Source organism: Caloenas nicobarica, chromosome 2, assembly GCF_036013445.1.
Source record: "Caloenas nicobarica isolate bCalNic1 chromosome 2, bCalNic1.hap1, whole genome shotgun sequence".
In the NCBI taxonomy this organism is placed as follows: Eukaryota; Metazoa; Chordata; class Aves; order Columbiformes; family Columbidae; genus Caloenas; species Caloenas nicobarica.
The window spans coordinates 151,096,288-151,116,068 of NC_088246.1; the positions used below are offsets into that span (position 1 = coordinate 151,096,288).

Genomic DNA, 19,781 nt, shown 5'->3' on the forward strand with positions numbered 1-19,781 from the left:
CACCAGGACAAACACTACAGAGCAGTCAACAGCCCATACCAAAATAGTACTCAAAATGCCAAAATCTCTTTCGTTTTTTTCCCCCTCACCCCAACCTTTGCAGAACCACTTTTCTCAACTTCCTTGACAACCTCAGGCCAAGGCATTTTATCTAACAATAATATAAGTTATTTTTTATATTGTTCAATAATGTATAATACCAAATATTTACTCAACAGACAAAGCTTGCTTTCTTTGTTTGTTTTTACTGAAAGCTCACTACCTAATAGGCCATGAAATACTAGCTTCACTGCACACTCATCAGCCTTTTAAATCACTGCTGTTTTGCAGGCACTCTTGGAGATACGTAATTATTTTCTCATTTTCTTTTATATGCTATCTTGCATAATCAATGAATATAAGAATTTACTGCAGTTCAGAATACTTAAAGAACAGAAAAATAAACAAACAAAAAAACCCCTAAACCCATGCATTTTGGAATAAACTCAAGCTAATGGAGCGAACAGTTACTATTCCAACATGCGGAAGTTATACAGAAATGCAATGGACAAGTAAATTTATACACATAAATTGTAGATGACAGACATAATACTTACTTATAAAGATCAAGGTTGTTTTCAACCATACATTAGCATTTCTGGAAAATCAATCCATGTTATTTTTAGTATAAGTTAGGAACTGGAGCAATGATTGAGTGATTTGCCAAGGACATGGTTAGACAGACTTGGAAAATTGGAAACTGGTTTCTTTCCACAAGGAACACGTATCACAGTCACAGCTGGTATCACTATGTACAAGACTTCAGTCGTCTAATTCATAGTGCAAGAGACCAAACCTATTTTAATACAAAGCCTCCAATTACAACAGTAATGGGAATTATCCTTGAGCAGATTTTAGCCACGTCTGGGACCTACAGTGGGACCACAGTAGGATCCAGCGTTTTACACTTACAAAATGCACTGTAGCACTGCATAATCCTCACAACGCTCGAGCAAAAGTACGTGAGATGACTGCTCTGCTTTGCAGAGGGGAAGGCAGACACAGCAGGCAAGTCAAAAGATATGAAGATTTGCAGTTTATAAATATTTTTTTTCAACATCTCAGTGTATTTCTCCTCTGAAGCAAAACCTGAGGTAGAAAAATGCTTTAGAGCTTTAAACACATGTTTAAGTGCCCTCAAAAATCAAAGGGATTTAAGTATACAGATGTGAGCTAAGCACACACTGAAGTATCCTGCTGGATTACACACGCAGATTTGATATGACTGATTGAATCCACATTCCAATTACAGGCATATATTTAAAGCCAAGACAGTCACACGGTACAATATATCCATTGCACCCAGGTACAATACCCAGCATTTTGCCCAGCAGTTGTTCTGCGAAGGGCTAAGTGTCTATACAAAAGAATAGAGACACTGAGAAGTTTTCTCCTTTGCTAGCATCCTGCTTTATCTAGAAAAACACAACACTTTAATTTCAGTTTAATCAGAGCTACCTTGAGGCCTCGTTTCCCGCAGTCCCTCTTCTTTTTCCAGCTGGGAAGTTTGTCCAGGCAGCTTCCACGTTGAAGACCTGGTCACTGCTGCCTCTTGGTCGTGGCTTTCAGAGGCTCTGGACATAGGTCTGGTCCTAGCAGACGGTAGGTGTGCCATGCCCAACCTGTGCATCTGATCTGGGGCCCTGGGACGTAGCAGGGTGCTGTGCTGGTGGCTTCAGCATGTTCAGAGCATCCAGGAGTCCCGGGCAGGCTCTGTGTGTGCCATAGATAGTCTGTCCCTCTCTGCACCCATCTTCTTGAACACCAGGCTAAATTATAGAAGACTGCCCTGGAAATAAATGGTGTCAGAGGAACGTTACTGGTTCTTCCTCTTAACCAGCCTTTGAGACGCCAGAGTTTTGAAAAACTGACCAGACCAGAAAAAAACCTGTTATTTAGAGTGATTCAATCTGTTTTGCTGTAACAGGCAGTGTTCATCTATCCTAGCAAAAAACTTTGTTGTACAGGATGAAATATTCATCTTTCCTAGAAAGGTCTGGAGCACTGAAATTCCTTTTGGTTGGAAAGGAACTTCTTGGAACTGTTTTACACTTATAAATTCACTAATTCATACAGTTTGGATAACCAGGAAAATCCCAAGTTTTAACCACATGTAGGACGCAATATAAAACTAATTTCCTTGTTCCCTCAATAAATATGGTTAGTAAACGGCTTGGCAATGCTCTACCTGAGCAGGGAAGACAAAAAATAATTCAGAGTGAAGAGTTGTGATCTAAAGATAATTCAGCATAAAATCAGGATGAAAGGCAGAAGAGATTAAGCACCTTTCAGAGGGAAATACTGCTCTTTACATTGCAAACGGAGGGTATCAAACAGAACACAGATGAAAGTGAAGTGTTGCAAAAATGGCTTCTCCTGTTCTTTCAGCCTTGCAAACATACCCACTGAAAAGGTTAAAAAAAGGTGAACATAAAAATATGACATTGTCTAAAAGGGGCTTGGAAGGTTCAGTGAGAGCATCTTCAGCTGGAAGCAAGGTGTGAAACAGCAAAGAAAATGTTGGGTGCATCTCTCCTCATGGCTGGTTGTTTCCTTTCAGAAAAGTGGCACATACAGGATGTACAAAAACATCTAGATGCCAAAACATATCCTCAGTGTTTGCATCTTCTACTTCCTCCTAACTAGCAAGTCTGTGATCCACCAGTTTATGCGCATTAATTTGCAAGGGTGCTTTCCCAAGGAGAGCGCTGAGTGGACCATGGCCCATATTTATGACACCTGTTGGACCCAGATTTTTCAGGTCTTTTCCCAATGGTTATATGGGTTGAAATAGGTCCACAGAGGTGAAGGATATTGAAGGGAGGATATCACACAAATGGCACTGTTACATTACCAGGCCAGAAATTGTTGGCACGCCATAGAGGAGTGTATTTTTCATACACAGAGTATTCCCAGCAGTTGCATCAAATACCGACACATACGTGAACTTAGGCAGCTCTTGAAATGCTTTGCCGAACAGAGAGCTTATCAAAGTCAGGGCCTTATTTTCAGAGCTTATGAACAAGTAAGGAATCGTATTGGAGTCAATGGAAACTGCCAGCACCATTAAAAATAAAGTCATGTGTCTAACTGAGCAAACAGGTAGTTAGGCAACTTCCTTAAAACACTAGAATAATGCCCTTAGCACATGCAAAGTCCTCGTGCTTTGGGCTGAAGTTCTCTTAAGCAAGAGATAGTTAGAATCATAGGATGGTTTGGGTTGGAAGGGACCTTTAAAGGCCATCTAGTCCAAACTCCCTGCAATGAGCAGGGACATAGCTAGTTAGAAAAAAGCATAGCAAGAAAAAGTTGCCTAACTGTGCCCCACTGCAGCTAAGGACATACCCTTTGACACACAGGTATTCTCTACAGACATACTCATTTTTACCTTTCATGTAGGGCAGTAGAGGTTTACTTTGTACTGACAGTCCCTCAGCTGAGCCCCCAGTTATTGCTTTCAAGAGCAGCCCCAGGATGAAGCACCAGGAGATGGGCTGAGCTGAGAGCACACAGAACCTTAAGGCAGGTAAGGCCATTCTTTTGGGTAGCAATGCATTGTTCAAGAGGCTCGACTGTCTTGTAGCACTACAGGACAAGCCTGCACCAATGTAGAATCATTTTGGTCAGAAAAAACCTTTAAGATCATCAAGTCCAACCACTAACTCAACGCTGCCAAGTCCACCTCTAAACTATGTCCCTAAGAACCTCATCTATACATCTTTTAAACACCTCCAGGGATGGTGACTCCAACACTTCCGTGGGCAGATGGTTCCAATGCCTGGCAGCCCTTTCAATGAATAATTTTTTCTAATATCCAATCTGAACCTCCCTTGGCACAACTTGAGGCCATTTGCTCTTGTTCTGTCTTGTTACTTGGGAGAAGAGACTGACACCTTGCTACAACCTCCTTTCAGGTAGCTGTATATCTATAGTCCCTACTACATCAACTCAGTCTCTCCATCACTGATTACCACTCCTTTTGGTTTTCTAACTAGACATATCCTGTGCTGCCACCCAACCCATTTCCAAGGAAAATGAGCCACATGAGTAGATCTCTAGATTTTAAACTGCTCAGTGAAATAATCTGTTACTTCAACTGGAGTGGGTTAGTGGGGAGCAATTCTGCAGGCACTGAAGAAACAATAACCCTTGCAGGGAGAGGAAGAAATAATTTATTCAGGCAGCTCAGTGCAGCTGAAAGAGCCCATAGGGCTCAGGAACATCACATAGTCCGCTTCTGCAATGCCAAGAAACTTAACCTTCTGTTGGAGGTGGTGACTTGTTAAACCATTCCAGAAAATCCCACAAGAATATATCCTTAGGCAAAAATCAACACTAGATTATGTGGGGATGGACTAAGTGGCTGCTGGAGAATGATCATCTTTGTGCAAGCTTTATTTGCTGGTGTACACATAACTATGAGAATGAGAAATACAATCATCTGTATGCCATCCATGTTGTAACACTAGAATTAAGCAAAGGTACCGGGGGCATAAAATGTAGGCATATACTCCCATAAATCTAAATCCATAAAATAAATACAAAAATTAAACAAGCCTCTTTTCCAGGAATCAGTTGCAACAGTTTCTTTTCTTATTCAGAAGAAAAGTGCTTACAGCTTTAAAAAAAACCCCAAAAATTACATTTAGGGAAGGAGTGGTTGGATTATTTAAATACCAGAGAGGAAGGCGAGCTTGTTAAGATAAGAATGATGTTGACACAAAAGGGATAAGAAGATATAATCTGACCATGACCACATTTAGGCTTGTCTTTTTTTATCATTACTGTTCTTGATCCAGCTTCCAGTTAAAGCAGCAAGGCCAAGAGCTTAACTCCACCGGAGCTAAAGCTTGTTGCAGTTCTTACTACAATAGCAGTTTCCTAGACCAGTCACCTTCAGTGTCAAATTGGGATGCAGCGCTCCAAAAAAGTCTTACTTCTGAAAATATTTGTGCAGTCTTTTGAGTGAAATTTGGAACTGCAGGCTCTAAGACTGTGCAGTTTTGGATACTTTTTTCTCTGTCAGGCCATGTCTATGATATAAGCCAAGCTGCAAACTCTGCCCCATCCTGAGCTTGTTTTGGAAGACCTACTCAAGTTCATACCTGATGCTGAAATTCCAGGTGGGATTTTCCGTGTTCCTTCAGATCTTCAATTGTTGTAAGAGTCGTACAGGTTGGAAGCTTCAAACCTCTTTCAAACCCTTGTGGTATATGCTGCATTATGTTACAAATGACAAGCCTTGAAGTATTCACCCTCATGAATATCCACCCATCTGCCTTTACATATTCCAGGACAGAGAAGGGACTGGGAAGAGCTGAGGATCTCAGCCCTCCTCTGCCAGTCACTCCATGTAGTGAATCCAACATTTCCAATGGACTATGCAGGGATCTGCGATGCAGAGCACAGACAGACATGGTGTCACAGGTGTTCAACACTGTCTGGCTGTTCCTCTCTTTAGTTGTACATCAGGGAAGAACATAAAGAATCAGCATAATTAAAGGCAAAAGCAAAGGGGTTATTATCTTCTTGCCCGCCCCCATTTTCACCTCATCCCTCATAAACCTCCTGCAGATAACGGACAATTTTGCTTCTCAACAAAACACCGTCAAGAAGCAAGCTCTTGCCCATGTGGAAACAGAATTTTTCTGGAGGGCTGGACAAAGACCACAGCATTAACTCCCTGAGGAACCATAAAACCTTTTCTCCAGTTTCAGTGCAACATGAAAATTAAGTACACCGATGCCCTCTGAATCTCATACTTCTCCAACTTGGAAGACAATGAGACAATGAACGTGGAATATACCTTAATTATATCATTTAATGCACAGCTAGAAGGTCCTTAGACAGACTGGTGGAGAGAACCTGGCTAGAACAGGAGAAGCCTGTGCAGGACAGTGGACAGGCAGGAGGAGGCAAGAAAGATGAAGTAACAGGCAGACTGTCAGGCACTTCCCCAATCTTGGAAAAGAGATGTGGACAGCATCAGATGAGGGCCAAAGGCAGTGAGATATAATAAGATCATCCACTAAAGACCCAGGAGATCATCTCAACATTTTTAATTGATTGAAGCTGTTCTCAAGGAATACTCCAAGGATAAAGCTGAGAACTGGATTGACTATATCAGATTTGGGGTAACAGCCAGAAGAATAGCTCATTATTTTGACCACAGGAGGGCTCCCAGGTTTCATGAATGCATATGGAAACCTTTTGCGAAAGGCTAGAAATAGATCATGAGGCATGGAAGGTGAAAGCCATGGAATTGCATCCCTAGTTCAGACTGTACGGCTGCTAGGCCAGCTGTGCATGCTTCATATAGTTATTTCCATTTTCAACAAAATAGAGAAACAAAATGAAATATTTTTCTGTAAACTTCTTTTTCTGTGACATTAAATGCCTCCATATAAAGCCACACAGATAGGTTAAGTTTACCATCTTAGATACCATGAACAGGGTTGTTACCTGCAAAAGTTTGCCCTGGGGTTTTAACTGTGCTAGAGAAGAAAGTAGGGATATATGAGGATCCTCTGCATTCTCTCTTCTGCAGGTGGAACCTGTAAAACCTGACAGAACCAAGAGGTGGAAGAGCTGGTGGCAGTGCCTGTTGCAGAGATACACGTGTGCTCAGAAACTGCACTGGCTGGGCTAACACCAGAGCTATTTGCAGATGATTAGCACATCAAAGCTGGAATAACACAGGGAGGTGAGCAAAAAAATAAAAAAATAGCTGTGATAAGGAGATAAGAGAGGAAGTTTCCCACTTCAGGAAGCAGAAGAGGCTGAACGGGTTGAAGGTCCAGGAGATGCTGCCAGAAGGGAGTTGGGGCTGCAGAAGATGTATTTGATGGGTTTATGAAACACCTGTTTCCCCTGCATCCAACCTCTTCTGACAGATCAGGCCTTCACATACAACAGATGAAATAACTCCCTACTTTCTGCATATAGCCAGGAAACAGAGAAGTTCTCAGGAAAATATCCCCTGAAAAGGCTATAATATTTTTCTGTTGAGGGTTTATGATGACAAATAATCCCATCTCTTTTCTAGTAAATTCCAGTTTCAGTGTCAATCAATCACAGCTGTGCTAATCCGCGATTACTGACTTTGCCTGCTGATCTCTCCATGGTGAAACCTGCAGATGAAACCAGGGTGACATCCATCTGCCTCTCTCTACCACATTTATAAAACAGCGGGTAAGGTAAAGCTCCAGAATACCTGTGCACATACTCTGGATGCTAAAGCAGGGCAGGGACTTTTTGTTGCGAGGGCAGGTCTGAATAGGTTACATCCCAAACTCTTTTGACTTGTAAAGGCAAAGAAACCTGTGGTTTTGTTTACCACGGTTGTCTGTGGCAATGCTGCTTTTTATGTCAACATACATTTTAGTAAATGTTAGCTTGTACTCTGTAGTGACGGGCTGTTTGCGGTAACCTTGGGGATACTGCTCTTATCTTGTATTTACACAACAAGTGCAAAGAAAGGAGATTAGGTATTTTTCCACAACGTTTAAAATGCCCTTTTTTGTCCCCTCCTGTCTTGAACAAGGGCTGAACTTTAAACACTTCAAGCACATATGGCCCCACTTGGAAGATGTACAGTTAACGCAGTGCTGATCATTTGCCAGCAGGTCTATTCTGATCAGAGAATACTTGTGTTACCACGACTGCACCATGTATCTCAGGTCAAGTACGATGGTTGTCTGGGATGGCAGTGAGGGAAATGGAAACTAGAGTCACAAATTCAAACTGGAGCAGGACTACAGAGAGGCTGGAGAGACACGTAGTGTGGCATCCCTCTGGAGAGAAGGGATGACTGGTAAGGAACCAGCCCTACCACAAGCATTTTGATGGAGGGAGTTGATAGATTTACTGTCCCCAAAGGAAGGGAGTTTTGTTTCTATAGTCCTGTATTCAAATTTTATTTCAGACACGTGATTCTGAAGCTTCTGCTTTACTAAATTCACCCTGTACCCTCCGACCAGTGGTAGCACTACAAGAAGTAATTTTAAAATGTCACATATTCAACCCAACACAGGAGTGCTGTGACCAGCTTTACTGGGTTTACCATACACATATACTTAAATATATTATTCAGCCTCTCTATGCCACAGTTTCGTCTGTGCCTGTGTTAACAGCTGCCTCCCAGGAAGGCTGTGAAGTTTCATTTGTCTCTCTGTGCCAAAACAGCGGAGTAACACAAAACATGTTTGAAAAGCACCGTGCAGGAGCAGAGGCGGGGTGGCAGATCTGCAGCGCCCACACACTACCCCCTGCTCTGGGAAAGCCTGGGTTTATCCCACTTCTCTCGCAGGGCAGAACAAGCATATTTGCCCTCCTGTGGGTAGGGGGTTTGCAGGTTTGTTGTTGTTTTGTTAAAAAAGAAAAAAAAAGAAAAAAAAGAAGAAGGATTTTATCGTGCTGCTTAGCACCAGGAGCAATATCCCCTCTGTCTCCTGCAGAGAGCAGCTGAGCTAAGCTGCAAGACTGTAATGCAGATTTAAAAAATTAAAGTTCATTAAAGATGTTCAAGGTGGACGTGAGACTGAAGGAAAGGACTGACTGGAATGTCAGCTCCAGCTGCTACAAATGCATTTCCTTCAGGTCCAGTCCTGCACTCTGTCCTCACTGCACAGGCCTCGCCACTTTTGGAGTTCATGTTCTGCTCCTGCAACTAGCAACACCTTTCTGGGGAACTCCTTCAACTTGCCTGAGACGTTTTCTGCTTCCTGGCTCTGTGCAGCAACTGGGGAGCTATTTTGTCTGCTCTATGTGAGGGACTGATCTATCAGAAGAAGCCAGATGCAGGGGGAACATGGACTTCATAAACCTGCCAAATAAATCTTCTCCAGCACCCGTTCCCTTCTGGCAGCATCTCCTGGGCCTTCAACCTGTTCAGCCTCTTCTGTCTCCTGAAGTGGGAAACTTCCTTGCTTATCTCTTTATCACTGCTTTTGTTTTCTGGCCTCTCCTGCAAACAGCGTGTGTTTTCACTTGTTAAAATCTTGACACAATCAAGTTGACCGACTGTTTGCATAAAAAGCACTGAGAAGCTGGGGATTTCGGCAGGATTGTTTTGGAGCAGCCTCCAGGGACACAGCAAGATTGGCCTAATTAAACGTGAATATTTAAATTTACTCACACGATAGCACTGTGAATACTGGAAAACGTCCACAAGACAGCACAGACCTGACGATTACATTTAGTTTCTAGTTCATCTGGAGCTGAAAATGTGTTAGAACACTACACAAACTGATCTCTTATTACCAAAACAGTGCCAGTGTCCAAGTGAGTGCAGAAACCTTTTTAACGTTGCACCTAACAAAGGGATAAAAGCTGGAAATGAAGAATAGGGAATTAGCAGCAAGAAGAAAGTATGAATCTAATCAAGCTGTTAACTGACCAGGACAGAATATAATCAGTGGTAATTAAGTATGCCACTGCTGCCAGTATGATGGTGACTCTCGCTATAATTTTGGCATTGTAACCATGCTGTTAGTCAGGTTACCTAATGTGCTTTCAGTGTTTATCTATTAAGGATTTTGCTTTGGTATGTGACTGTGAGAAAAAGGATCTAAAAAAGTAACAGTTTCTTGTAGCAGGGATATTCCAGTTGCATAACTACCTACGGAGGATTTTTCCCAGAGCAAAAAGACTTTGTTAGGTGTACAGGACACCTACAGCTTTTGTTGCCTTGGCAATTGCTCAACTAAACTGCCTCTAACTCATTAAACATGCCTCAAATTTACATCGCCAATTGCAAACGGTAATTACCCAAACTCTCAAAACTGGTGTTTGCTCAACAGAAAACTTAGTGCCTGCTCTCCTCAATGGACCTCTTGCAGAAGCCAGAGTAATATAAAGAAAAGGAAACATGTAAGAGAAGTGGTATTTCATATTTTCAAATGGTCTAACAGGAATGGAAAGCCGAGGGGTTCCTTCCTACTCACTGCCCTCAGCTAACATTCACCCTGATGAATACCGAGGGGAAATGACATGTTTCCTTAAAAGTGTTTGTTGTTCCTGCAGAGCTTGTGTTGCTTAGAGGGATTTACAAGGCTTCAGTTTTGCACTGGAGCTTTTGTGTTGATAAAAACAAAAAAACCCCAAACAAACAAACAAAAACAAAAAACAGACAAACAAACACAACAACAACAACAAAAAACCAAAACCAAACCCACCATGCAATGCACAGAAGTCACCACAATCATTCTCCAGCACAGTTACTTCTTCCAGCGTGGTAAAATTAAACAGCAATACCATACAAAAGCAGGGATCGAGGAACGAAGTGAGCAGAACAGAAGTAAATGACTAGTATTTATTCTCACAGTAAGCTAATGAGTAAAAAAATCGCATTTCCCTACACACTAATCATTCTTTAGTGGAACCGAGGTGGAGTTAAAATGTCTCTCCTAACAATCATCTGAACACAAGAAGAAGAGTATCTTTCAGAGCTTAAATGTTCCTCTGGTAAAAACATCATCTTATTTTGGGAGAAAATAAAATAATTGCATCATTTGTTAGACTGCATTAAAAAAGCAAACAAATAAAGCAACAGATGAATATCAAAGCAACACAGTAGTGGTGGTCTTGGGTTTAGTTTATGAACAACCACATTATATCATGGCTAAAGTCTGTGTTGGAGAAATCAGGTCTTGACTGAAAACGGTTTTAAATCCAGAGGAAATACCCTTTGTAGCACATGTAAGAATGTAAAGTTTATCATGGCAGGAAGCCCTGCCAAAAGCTTACAGAAAAATATTCCTGTGCTACTAGACAACCACAAGAGACAATTTTCAAGTTGCAAGAATAGGATGTTTCCCAGAGCTTTGTGAAGATGTTAGAATTTCCATCCTATCATTTTGGGGGGATTTTTAAGCATTCAGATCTTGTGCTCTTCTAATTTAAACAGAATTTGGCACCTAGAACAATAAAATTTTGTTTACTGGTCACAAAAACTTTATCAGTGTTAACACGACTAATTCCAGTTTACTGCTTTGTCTTAGATGGATGCTACAGGGATGCAAGTTGTTAAAATTGTGCCAGAATAATTTTACTTAGGAGTCCTGGCTATTTGTCTGTGTACATGACTGAGACACTTTCCAGTCCTTCCCACTTCCCTCCAGCATTTGCAAGCCTCTAAGAGAAAATAGACACAAACCACTTTGGTAGAGAGAGGGAAATCTGTCACCCCAAACAATGGCTTTATAATAGTGCCACTAGTGGGTTCAGCCTTGGACAATAGTTTATCTTTTATATCACCTAACTACACTAACAGTAATGCTCCTTACCATATGCCTTCTATAAGAGCTGTCCAAGCCAAATCAGGCCATTATCTAGACACCAGTATACAACAGTGTCTCTTCCATTGGCTTTGGTCTGTGCCGTCAGTGTTACTCGTAGGGGCTTCCCAGGATTATGAAACTGACTGCACAGAAGTAGCCAACAGAGACCTGACCCACTTGACCAGGTAAGTGATGGTCGTAAATCATGTGCCCTGTATGGGCTTTACAGTACCAGAAGTTCTATATGTGCAATCAGGCCGAGGGGCTTCCTTTAAGAATGAGGGCTGGCATTTAGGGCAACGAAGCTGGTGAAGGGCCTGGAGCACAAGTCTGATGAGGAGCGGCTGAGGGAACTGGGGCTGTTCAGCCTGGAGAAAAGGAGGCTGAGGGGAGACCTGATCGCTGTCTGCAACTGCCTGAAAGGAGGTTGTAGCATGGAGGTTATTGGTCTCTTCTCCCAAGTAACAAGCAATGCGATGAGAGGACATGGCCTCAAGTCACACCGGGGAGATTTAGATTGGGTTTTAGGAAAAATTTCTTCACACTAAGAGTTGTCAGGCATTGGAACAGGCTGCCCAAAGAAGTGGTGGAGTCACCATCCCTGGAGGGGTTTGAAAGACACATAGATGAGGTTCTTAGGGACATGGTTTAGTGTTAGAGTTAGGTTATGGTTGGACTCAATGATCTTGAGGGTCTCTTCCGACCAAAATGATTCTATGATTAAGCTTCAGACTCAGATTAGGGGAAAACACTGCAAATTCTGGCCATTAGAACAAGATTATGAAAGTCAGACTTTCTCCTCCCCGGTAAAAGCCCACTGCTGGGGGTTTAGCAATGTCACCTCCATCAACATCTGCCTTGCCTCAGCTTCCCTCAAAGTCAAAGCAAAAGATGATGGAACAGGGATTCCCAGGAACCAGCCCAGGGCAGCAGCAGTGGCGAAGGGATGTGACACAGCCTGACTGGTGACAGCAGATGTTGTCACCTCACATCCTTCCCATGGCTCCAGATCAAAGCCAAGTGCCCTCAAGTATTGGGTACCCCTGGTAGCTTATGATACCAACCAACCTCCCCTCACAGGTCTGCCCCTGTGGCAAAGCCTAACCCGTAATGACTACTCTGGGTGTCTGTCTGATGGTGTCACTGCTGGGTACCTGGGCAGGGCACCGGGTGGTCCTCTTAGCAGCAAACCTCAGCTCTTGAAAAGGGCTCTGCCCAGTGAATAAGAGAGATCTGGCAGCACTCAGCTGCCTGCAAGTCCCTCTGAATGTCCCTGTGAAAGGAAATCAAAACACATTAAAAAAACTGAATGTGTGGTTTATTATATTTAAGATGCTATTTGTCTATAGGGTTTAAATATGTCTGTCACATAGTTAACAGTAAATGAATGTAATTTTACATGTTCAGTATTTTGATACACAGTACAGGACTACAAGTGTGGTAAAGGAGCATGGGAAATTAATATTTCCTTGATGCATGTACCAAATCCTGCAGCACCACTTAAAAGCTTGGAGTAAGGACTCAAGCTGCAGTATTACAAGCGATACTAAATAAACCAAGAGACATACCTACATTAAACATTAGAGAAACAAAACAAATGGCACAAGGGTTTAATATTTAAGATTTGATACAGGATTAAAATACTAATATTTTTAATGTCCTGGTTTCAAATTAATAAATATAAAAACAATATAAAAATATACACCGGTTGAATAAAAGGATGCACTGAGTAAGGTTAGAAAGCTAAATTTCACTTTCAAATGTATGAAGGTATGTCTTTAGGGAGAGGATTTCTGTGTAGCTGCGACTGGTCTTTCGGAAGAAGTCCAAGCTTGTGAGCTGTTCAATGTCACGCACACGCGCAGTGTGCATCTTCAGAAGATCTTCAACCCACTTTGATTCATCCTCCAAGCTCTGAAATGTAAAAAAAAAAACCAACCAAAAGTTTCATAACATGTCATGTCAAAAGTCAGCTCTGAAAGCAAATGCAACTTTTCTAAAGGTTGGGTCCATTTGAACAATTTCTGTGCCCTACTCAAGAACGACTAAGGTAAACAAGTTCCACGAAAACAGATTTTAAACTTAACATGCAAGATGATTCCTGCAGTTTTATTTTGGGACCCAGTTTAGGATGGGGTTGAGAAAATCACCAAAGTCATCTGCGAAAAGCTGGCCCTATGTTGCAGGTGTTTCAGAAGAACAGCCATATGCTTTTAGAAAATCCATTGGTCACTACATACTTTTTTATTCTCACAGAAAGAGCTCCATATTAATCAGCTGTGTATTATGAGAGCCCAAGCTCTAGGCTGTGTAGCTTTGAACCCTACCCCTGCATGTTTTTCTCATCTGACCAGCACCTTATCTAACACATTATTTTTATCTTTCCACTTTACTGTCGGGAGACCATTACAGTTCATTACACAGTTGGAACTATGGTATATGTTGGTACCTGTAAAATCCTATTATCGGAATATACATGTTATCCACTGACAGAAAAAAGACTTTCACTAAGCACTTCCCAATTAGCGAGGGGGAGGAAAAAAAAATATGATGCTGCCAGAGTAATTGCTGCTGTACGCCTTGTAACTCACTGACACACCAGAAAATCAGACCAGCAAAACGCTGCAGTTCCTGGCTGTTTGAGTGCATTAACCAGCCCAGTGACAAGTCCCATGAGCATTGCGGCCAACCCTGGGACTGCACGGCAGGGAGCGGACATGGGAAAAGGACAGAGCAAACAGGACTTTTGTCCCTTTGGCCCCTCAGGTTGGTACATCTACACCACTGTCAGGGAAGCAAGTTAGGAAAGCAAGGTTGTGCCTCCAGACATTTGGATCCCATGTATCTTAAAAATCTGACTGATAAAACTCTATTTCTGAGCTTGCTTATGAAAATGAGCCCCTTTCTGACTGTCTCAGCCAGGTCCTTCTACAAAGAGATCCTCTCACCCTTCAAGACTAAGCTTCAGCAATGCCAGAGCCTACCCAGTGCAGTAGATATGCCACAGACCAGGCTGTGGGTCACCCCGCAAGGGCCAGGTGGGTGAGCGTGATCGTTTGTACAGAGAGGACATCAAGTACCAGCTAGGTCACAGCTGGCCGCTCTACAGCAAAGGTCCATGACCCAGTCAGCAATTGTCTGTTTTGAAGCTTTTCAGCTCCAAACTGACTTCCCTCTCCAGGTCGCTAGAAACCTGAGGTCCAAAACTAGGTCTGGAACACAAAAAGAAAGATGCCAATTAAGAGGGAAGAGAAGGGATTGTGCCATGCTCCAGGAACACCGCGGCTGTTGGAAGCCTCCAGCTCAGCCTTCAGCCTGGTGATCAGGCTGCTACTCTGCAAACAGGCCTCAGCAGAGCTGTTACTGCAAATGCAACCACTGTGACATTTATTTTGTCTTCAAGTCTTCCTTCTTAGCAGGAAATCTGTATTTTACAGAGCTCAGGTTTTGAATATAAGGAGGACTCCTAAGAGTGTGCGAAAGATCTGCAACATGAATATATCACAAGACTGTGAGGTTGCTTTTAAGCCAAGTCCAGCAAGACAGCATTTGCATGACCCCAGAAAATCAATCCACTGATCTAGGTTTTAGTTTTTCCATTCCACAATTGGTCCATGAAATCTCAGGTCCAGCAGCAAAGATTTTAAACACAGTGATCAGCTACCATGTTATTATAGTACTGCAGCATGACAAATGAAGTGTATACATTTAAAATGATTGTTTTATCTATCTGTGATGGTTAGTCTCACCTCAAAAGCACAGTGAGTCGTAAAAGGAAAAAACAGTAGAAAACATGCAGGTAAATAGAAACAGGCAATCAATTAGGAGGCTAACCTAAAATCCACTGGAAAAGATACCACATATTATAGAATGTCCTCAGTCCTGAGTTGGAAGGGACCCACAGGGATCATCGAGTCCAGCTCCTGTCCCTGCACAGGACAACCCCACAGCTCACACCGTGTGTCTGAGGGCCTTGTCCAGTCTCTTCTTGAACACTGTCAGGCTGGGGCCGGGACACCTCCCTGGGGAGCCTGTTCCAGTGTCCAGCACCTCTGGGGGAAGAACCTTTTCTAATGTCCAGCCTAAACCTCCTCCGGCACATCTTCCTGACATTCCCTCGGGCTCTGTGCCTACCCCTCCTCCTCCCGTTGTGAGGAAGCTGTAACCGCCATGAGGTCTCCCCTCAGTCTCCTCTTCTCCAGGCTGAACAAACCAAGGGACTTTAGCTGCTCCTCATACAGTTTCCTCTCCAAACCCTTCACCAACTTCATAGCCCTCTTCTGGACACTATGTATTATGTACAAGAATCTCTCTGGATATCAAATTATTAGCTGGAAAACTGAACGTGATCAGAGTATAAACAGGTGGGTGAGGAACTCGCTTATTAAAAGAGAAATGTAAAGGTTTTGCTGAAAGGGAAAATACTGGTGTGGAGGAAGTTTCTAGCAGGGTTCCCACAGCTTTGGTCTTGGAAAGGATTTTGTGTAATGTCTTTGTACATGCTTGGGAGCTCCTGTGAACACAGAGGAAGACCGGAATAGCATACTGGAGGATGCAGATGGGGGAGTCCCTGCTATAGTATGAAACTGGGTTATTCACATTGATGGCAAAATTTCTGGTAAGCTGGGACCTCCTCTAGGTGAAACAGCAGATAGAAGAGAAGGACCTGGGTGTACTGTTTTGTGCGTGATTGTGAGCCACCATTATAACCCAGCTGTGGAAAAATCAAATCCTACGTAGTATCAGAGGAGTTGAGTTCAGTGGAAAGAAACCCATTTTTATTTTGAGATCTCAGCTGGAGTACTTTGTCTCACTCATGTTCCAGACCAGAACAGATGCATACAAAGGCTACTAAAATGCTCACCCTCTTTTACAAGAAATGCAAAAAATCCTGGGTCTCCCATGAATAGAGAGAAGTATATGCCTTGAGAATCATCATAAATCATCACTAGGGTAAATCCTGAAGAAGCCCAGTGAAGGACTATTTAAGCCATAGAAAAATGTTGACACAAGAACAAATGGGTATAACCTCACCATGAATAAACACAGTTTGGAAATAGAACATATTCAAATGAGAAGAGCAGTGGTGTTCTCCAACAGCCATATGAAGAGAGAGGAAGTGTGTGCAACAAGAGCAGAGTGGGGGGAAAAGTTAATGTTTCTACAGATCTTAAAAGAAATCTGTGGAGAGGTTAAGGAAAAATTCTTATATTATCCCATGCATTTCGTCCATGAAGTACGTGAGGTTTTACACAATCAGTTATTTGAACCAATATGATGGAACACCATGTGCAAAAGTAAGACTGACACTGCATTTGAATGGCAAAATTTTACCTAACTGTATTTTCATTCAAGAGGTACATTTAAATATTTTTGGAGAGGTTCTTTGCTGTGTAAAAACCATAGACCAGTATCTGCTGATACCTTGTCGTAGCACTGAAGTTCATCCCAGAACTGTAAGTAAACACATCGTAACTAGCATGACCTACAGAGAAAAGAAGCCTGTGTTGGAATAAAAGAAATCAAAGAGTAAAAGAGGCTGTTATTCTAAGTAGCTCTGAAGAAAGATTTCAGCTGTTTAAGAGGACCGTGACATACAATATAGGGAGGAATAAAATTGACTTTGTCATAAAATTACATATGGGCAGTGATACAAGGACAGAGGCACTAATAACTGCCAGATTAGTAACTTCCAGATCACCAGCTGGACCTTGATTCAGAGGAAAGCAGTCCAGAGAAAAACCACGATGAAATATAGGTAGGACTTTCCAAGACCTCCGGTGGAAGACATCCCTGCCCAAAGCAGTTAAGAGCCTAAACAAGGGGAAGCCAGACCTGCTTAAGAGAGACAGATACTGCTCCAAAAACGTGGTTTTAAAAAGTGGGACCTGAAAGCAGGCGATGTTTGATGAATGAGAAAGAGACAGCGTTCCAGGTGAATTGTGTGCAGAGCTGGAATGACTATTTCTGCCTGTAGCTGGAACAGGAGTCTTAACTTTTTGTGCCAATACAAAATTCATAATATTAATGCGTTCATTCAGGAAACAGTCTCCTGGCAGCCTATAGTGAAGCGTCTGTGTGCAGGAATCTGCACAGCTGTGTAATGGGAGAACAAGTTCAGGCGGAAGGACAAGTCTCAGCAGAGCTGCCTGGGGACTGCTGTCCCTGCAGAGCGCCAGTGGGGACCCAACCGCTCTCCTGCCGCACCATCAGCTGACAAGCATGCGTGTTACTTTCTGCAGTGCTGACCAGACCCAAGCATTTGTACTTCACCAAGATTCTTATGCTATAGGATCTTGCATCCTGAAAGAAGATAGGAAAGGAACCAGGAGGGTGTCTGGTCATCTCTGTTAATAAGAATCCAAACTTCTCCCTTGGATCAAGACGTGCTGGAAACAGCAAGAGCTGGCACCCTACCCTCAGCAGGTTTTAGCATATAGTTTTAATACTGTGTGGGTTGGATGTGCTGTCTGATGCACTAAGATTGCCATAACAGACAGACTATATTGTACCTGCATATGGAAACAGTCCTCAATAAAAACATCAGGCTGGCTGCCAGCACAATGCGTCTACACAGACAACCTCCCCTCAATCTGGTCTGAGGTTATACTGACAGGGTCTGCCAAAACACAGAAGCCTACAGGTTGTTTACTGCCAACCTACTGTATGTCAGTTCTCCCAGACAATTTCAAGTGCAGGAATACTCCCATTACTTCCATATTTTCTCTGATATCATGGAGGAGTGCTTTTGTCAAATGAGTTGAACATGATAGTTTCTAGAGTCAATACTCTGCGCTTTCATTGAAGACATCAGAGAGCACAAGCATCTAATAGCAATGGGGTTTCACACGCCCCAGGGATATATTTACCACAGGGCCACAGTAGTGCAGCAGAACTTACATTGCAGCTCTCATCGTTGTCAGGCCGATGGGGAAGGATATACGAGAGAACGGAGAGTGGTCCATCACACTTGTCGGCTGGCTGAGTGAAATCTAAGCAGCTGGTTATGATGGCATAGTAATGAGTAGGAACGGGGATGGCGCTGCCTTCCACAAACCTGGGGGAATAAAGCAAGTGTTTATCCACAAAGGATAAGCCTGTCCAGAAGAAGGTTTCACAAACAGCGTGGTTTTTCCTCCCCTACGTGTGAGGATGCGCGTATGTTGTTGAGATGTGTTTGATTCCTACACACGCTCTGAAAATGAGCATTCAATTAGCTCATGTTTTGACATTGTGCTATAGCAATACCACACAGCAGTGCTGAAAGGCTTCTTCAGTTCAGAGACATAGAGAGAATGCATTACTGAATTAATGAAAGACTTGAGTACCTAACTCAATAACATTGCTGTGGTTTGCTCTGGTATCCAGTTGTCAGCTTCTAAGTTCTGGAGAATTTTAGAGAAAATAAATTATTTGGAACATGATTCAGCTTCATCTCAAGGATGAATGAATATTTACTTCTAAAGTCAAGGTGAACAGTAACCTGCTGAATTGCTATTTTCTTATTTTTTACCACTGTCCTACCTACAGGAGCATTCAGTCTTGATGAACAACAATTTTAGAAAGAGAAAATTATATATCCTCCCAAAAATCGAACAATATGCAGGCAATTAATTAAGATAAAGCTGCTGTTAAGAGAAGCAACAGCAAACCAATTTAAATACAAACTCTTACTGTTTTATTTTGTCGGGTGTGTCATGTAAACCATCATAGTCATAGTCAAAGATTGGCCCACTTATAACATTGACTCCGTTTCGTTCAGTGGCATATCTCTTCACCAAAACCCTCTGGAAATAGTTCCATACCTCTGTACGGGGAAGAAAAAAAAAAAGAAAAAAAAAAGAAAGAAAAAAAAGGCTAAGTCAAAACATGTTAAGATTATAAACTTCTTTTTTTTTCCTGAAAATAAAAATCCAGTGGACATCATTCACACGACGGTAGGGGAAATTGAAGACTAAGAATTACAGATTTACTGCAGCTTCATTCAGTTTGGTCAATAAAGCCTATTCAGACGGTTGATTTTTTCCCCCCCAAGCAGTGATAAAGGAAATGCACGGTACCACTCCCAGGCTGGCATTGCCATAGACATTGCACAGAGAGCCTGCTGTTCCCTCACCAAGCAGTAGAAACAGCTATTCACACGCTTTTGATGTCCCTGTAAACACTTCCTTTGTCTTTCTTATCTAGTTACAGGGAATGGTGCTATGGTGGTGTTGTGGATTTTGTTTTGGTTTTTTATTTATTTTTTTTTTTTAATTCTATAAAGGAAACAGCACCATGACTAAAAGCGAAACCCAAACATTTTAAAAGAAAGGGAAATTCGAAGGTTGTATTCTTCTAGTTAAATCCTCATTAAATGTCTGACTTTTAAATTAGGTGCTCTCAAGGATAACCAAATTATGGCATGGCACCTCATCACAGCAACTTTTGGGAAGAGCATGACACACTTTCTTCCACCGTGCC

General features: G+C 42.3%; 1 protein-coding gene across 9 annotated transcripts in view; it reads right to left on the reverse strand.

Annotated features, from left to right (window-relative positions):
- Positions 1–12,637: 12,637 nt before the first annotated feature.
- Positions 12,638–19,781, reverse strand: part of ENPP2 (ectonucleotide pyrophosphatase/phosphodiesterase 2) — a 55,271-nt gene continuing 48,127 nt past the window's right edge. For all 9 annotated transcript variants that reach the window (XM_065627481.1, XM_065627485.1, XM_065627483.1 and 6 more), the window contains 3 exons: positions 18,993–19,125; positions 18,219–18,375; positions 12,638–13,232 (listed from right to left, as the gene is read on the reverse strand). In XM_065627481.1, coding sequence (XP_065483553.1) covers positions 13,062–13,232; positions 18,219–18,375; positions 18,993–19,125 — 461 coding nt within the window. In that variant the 3' untranslated portion in view covers positions 12,638–13,061. The remainder of the gene's footprint in view (positions 13,233–18,218; positions 18,376–18,992; positions 19,126–19,781) is intronic.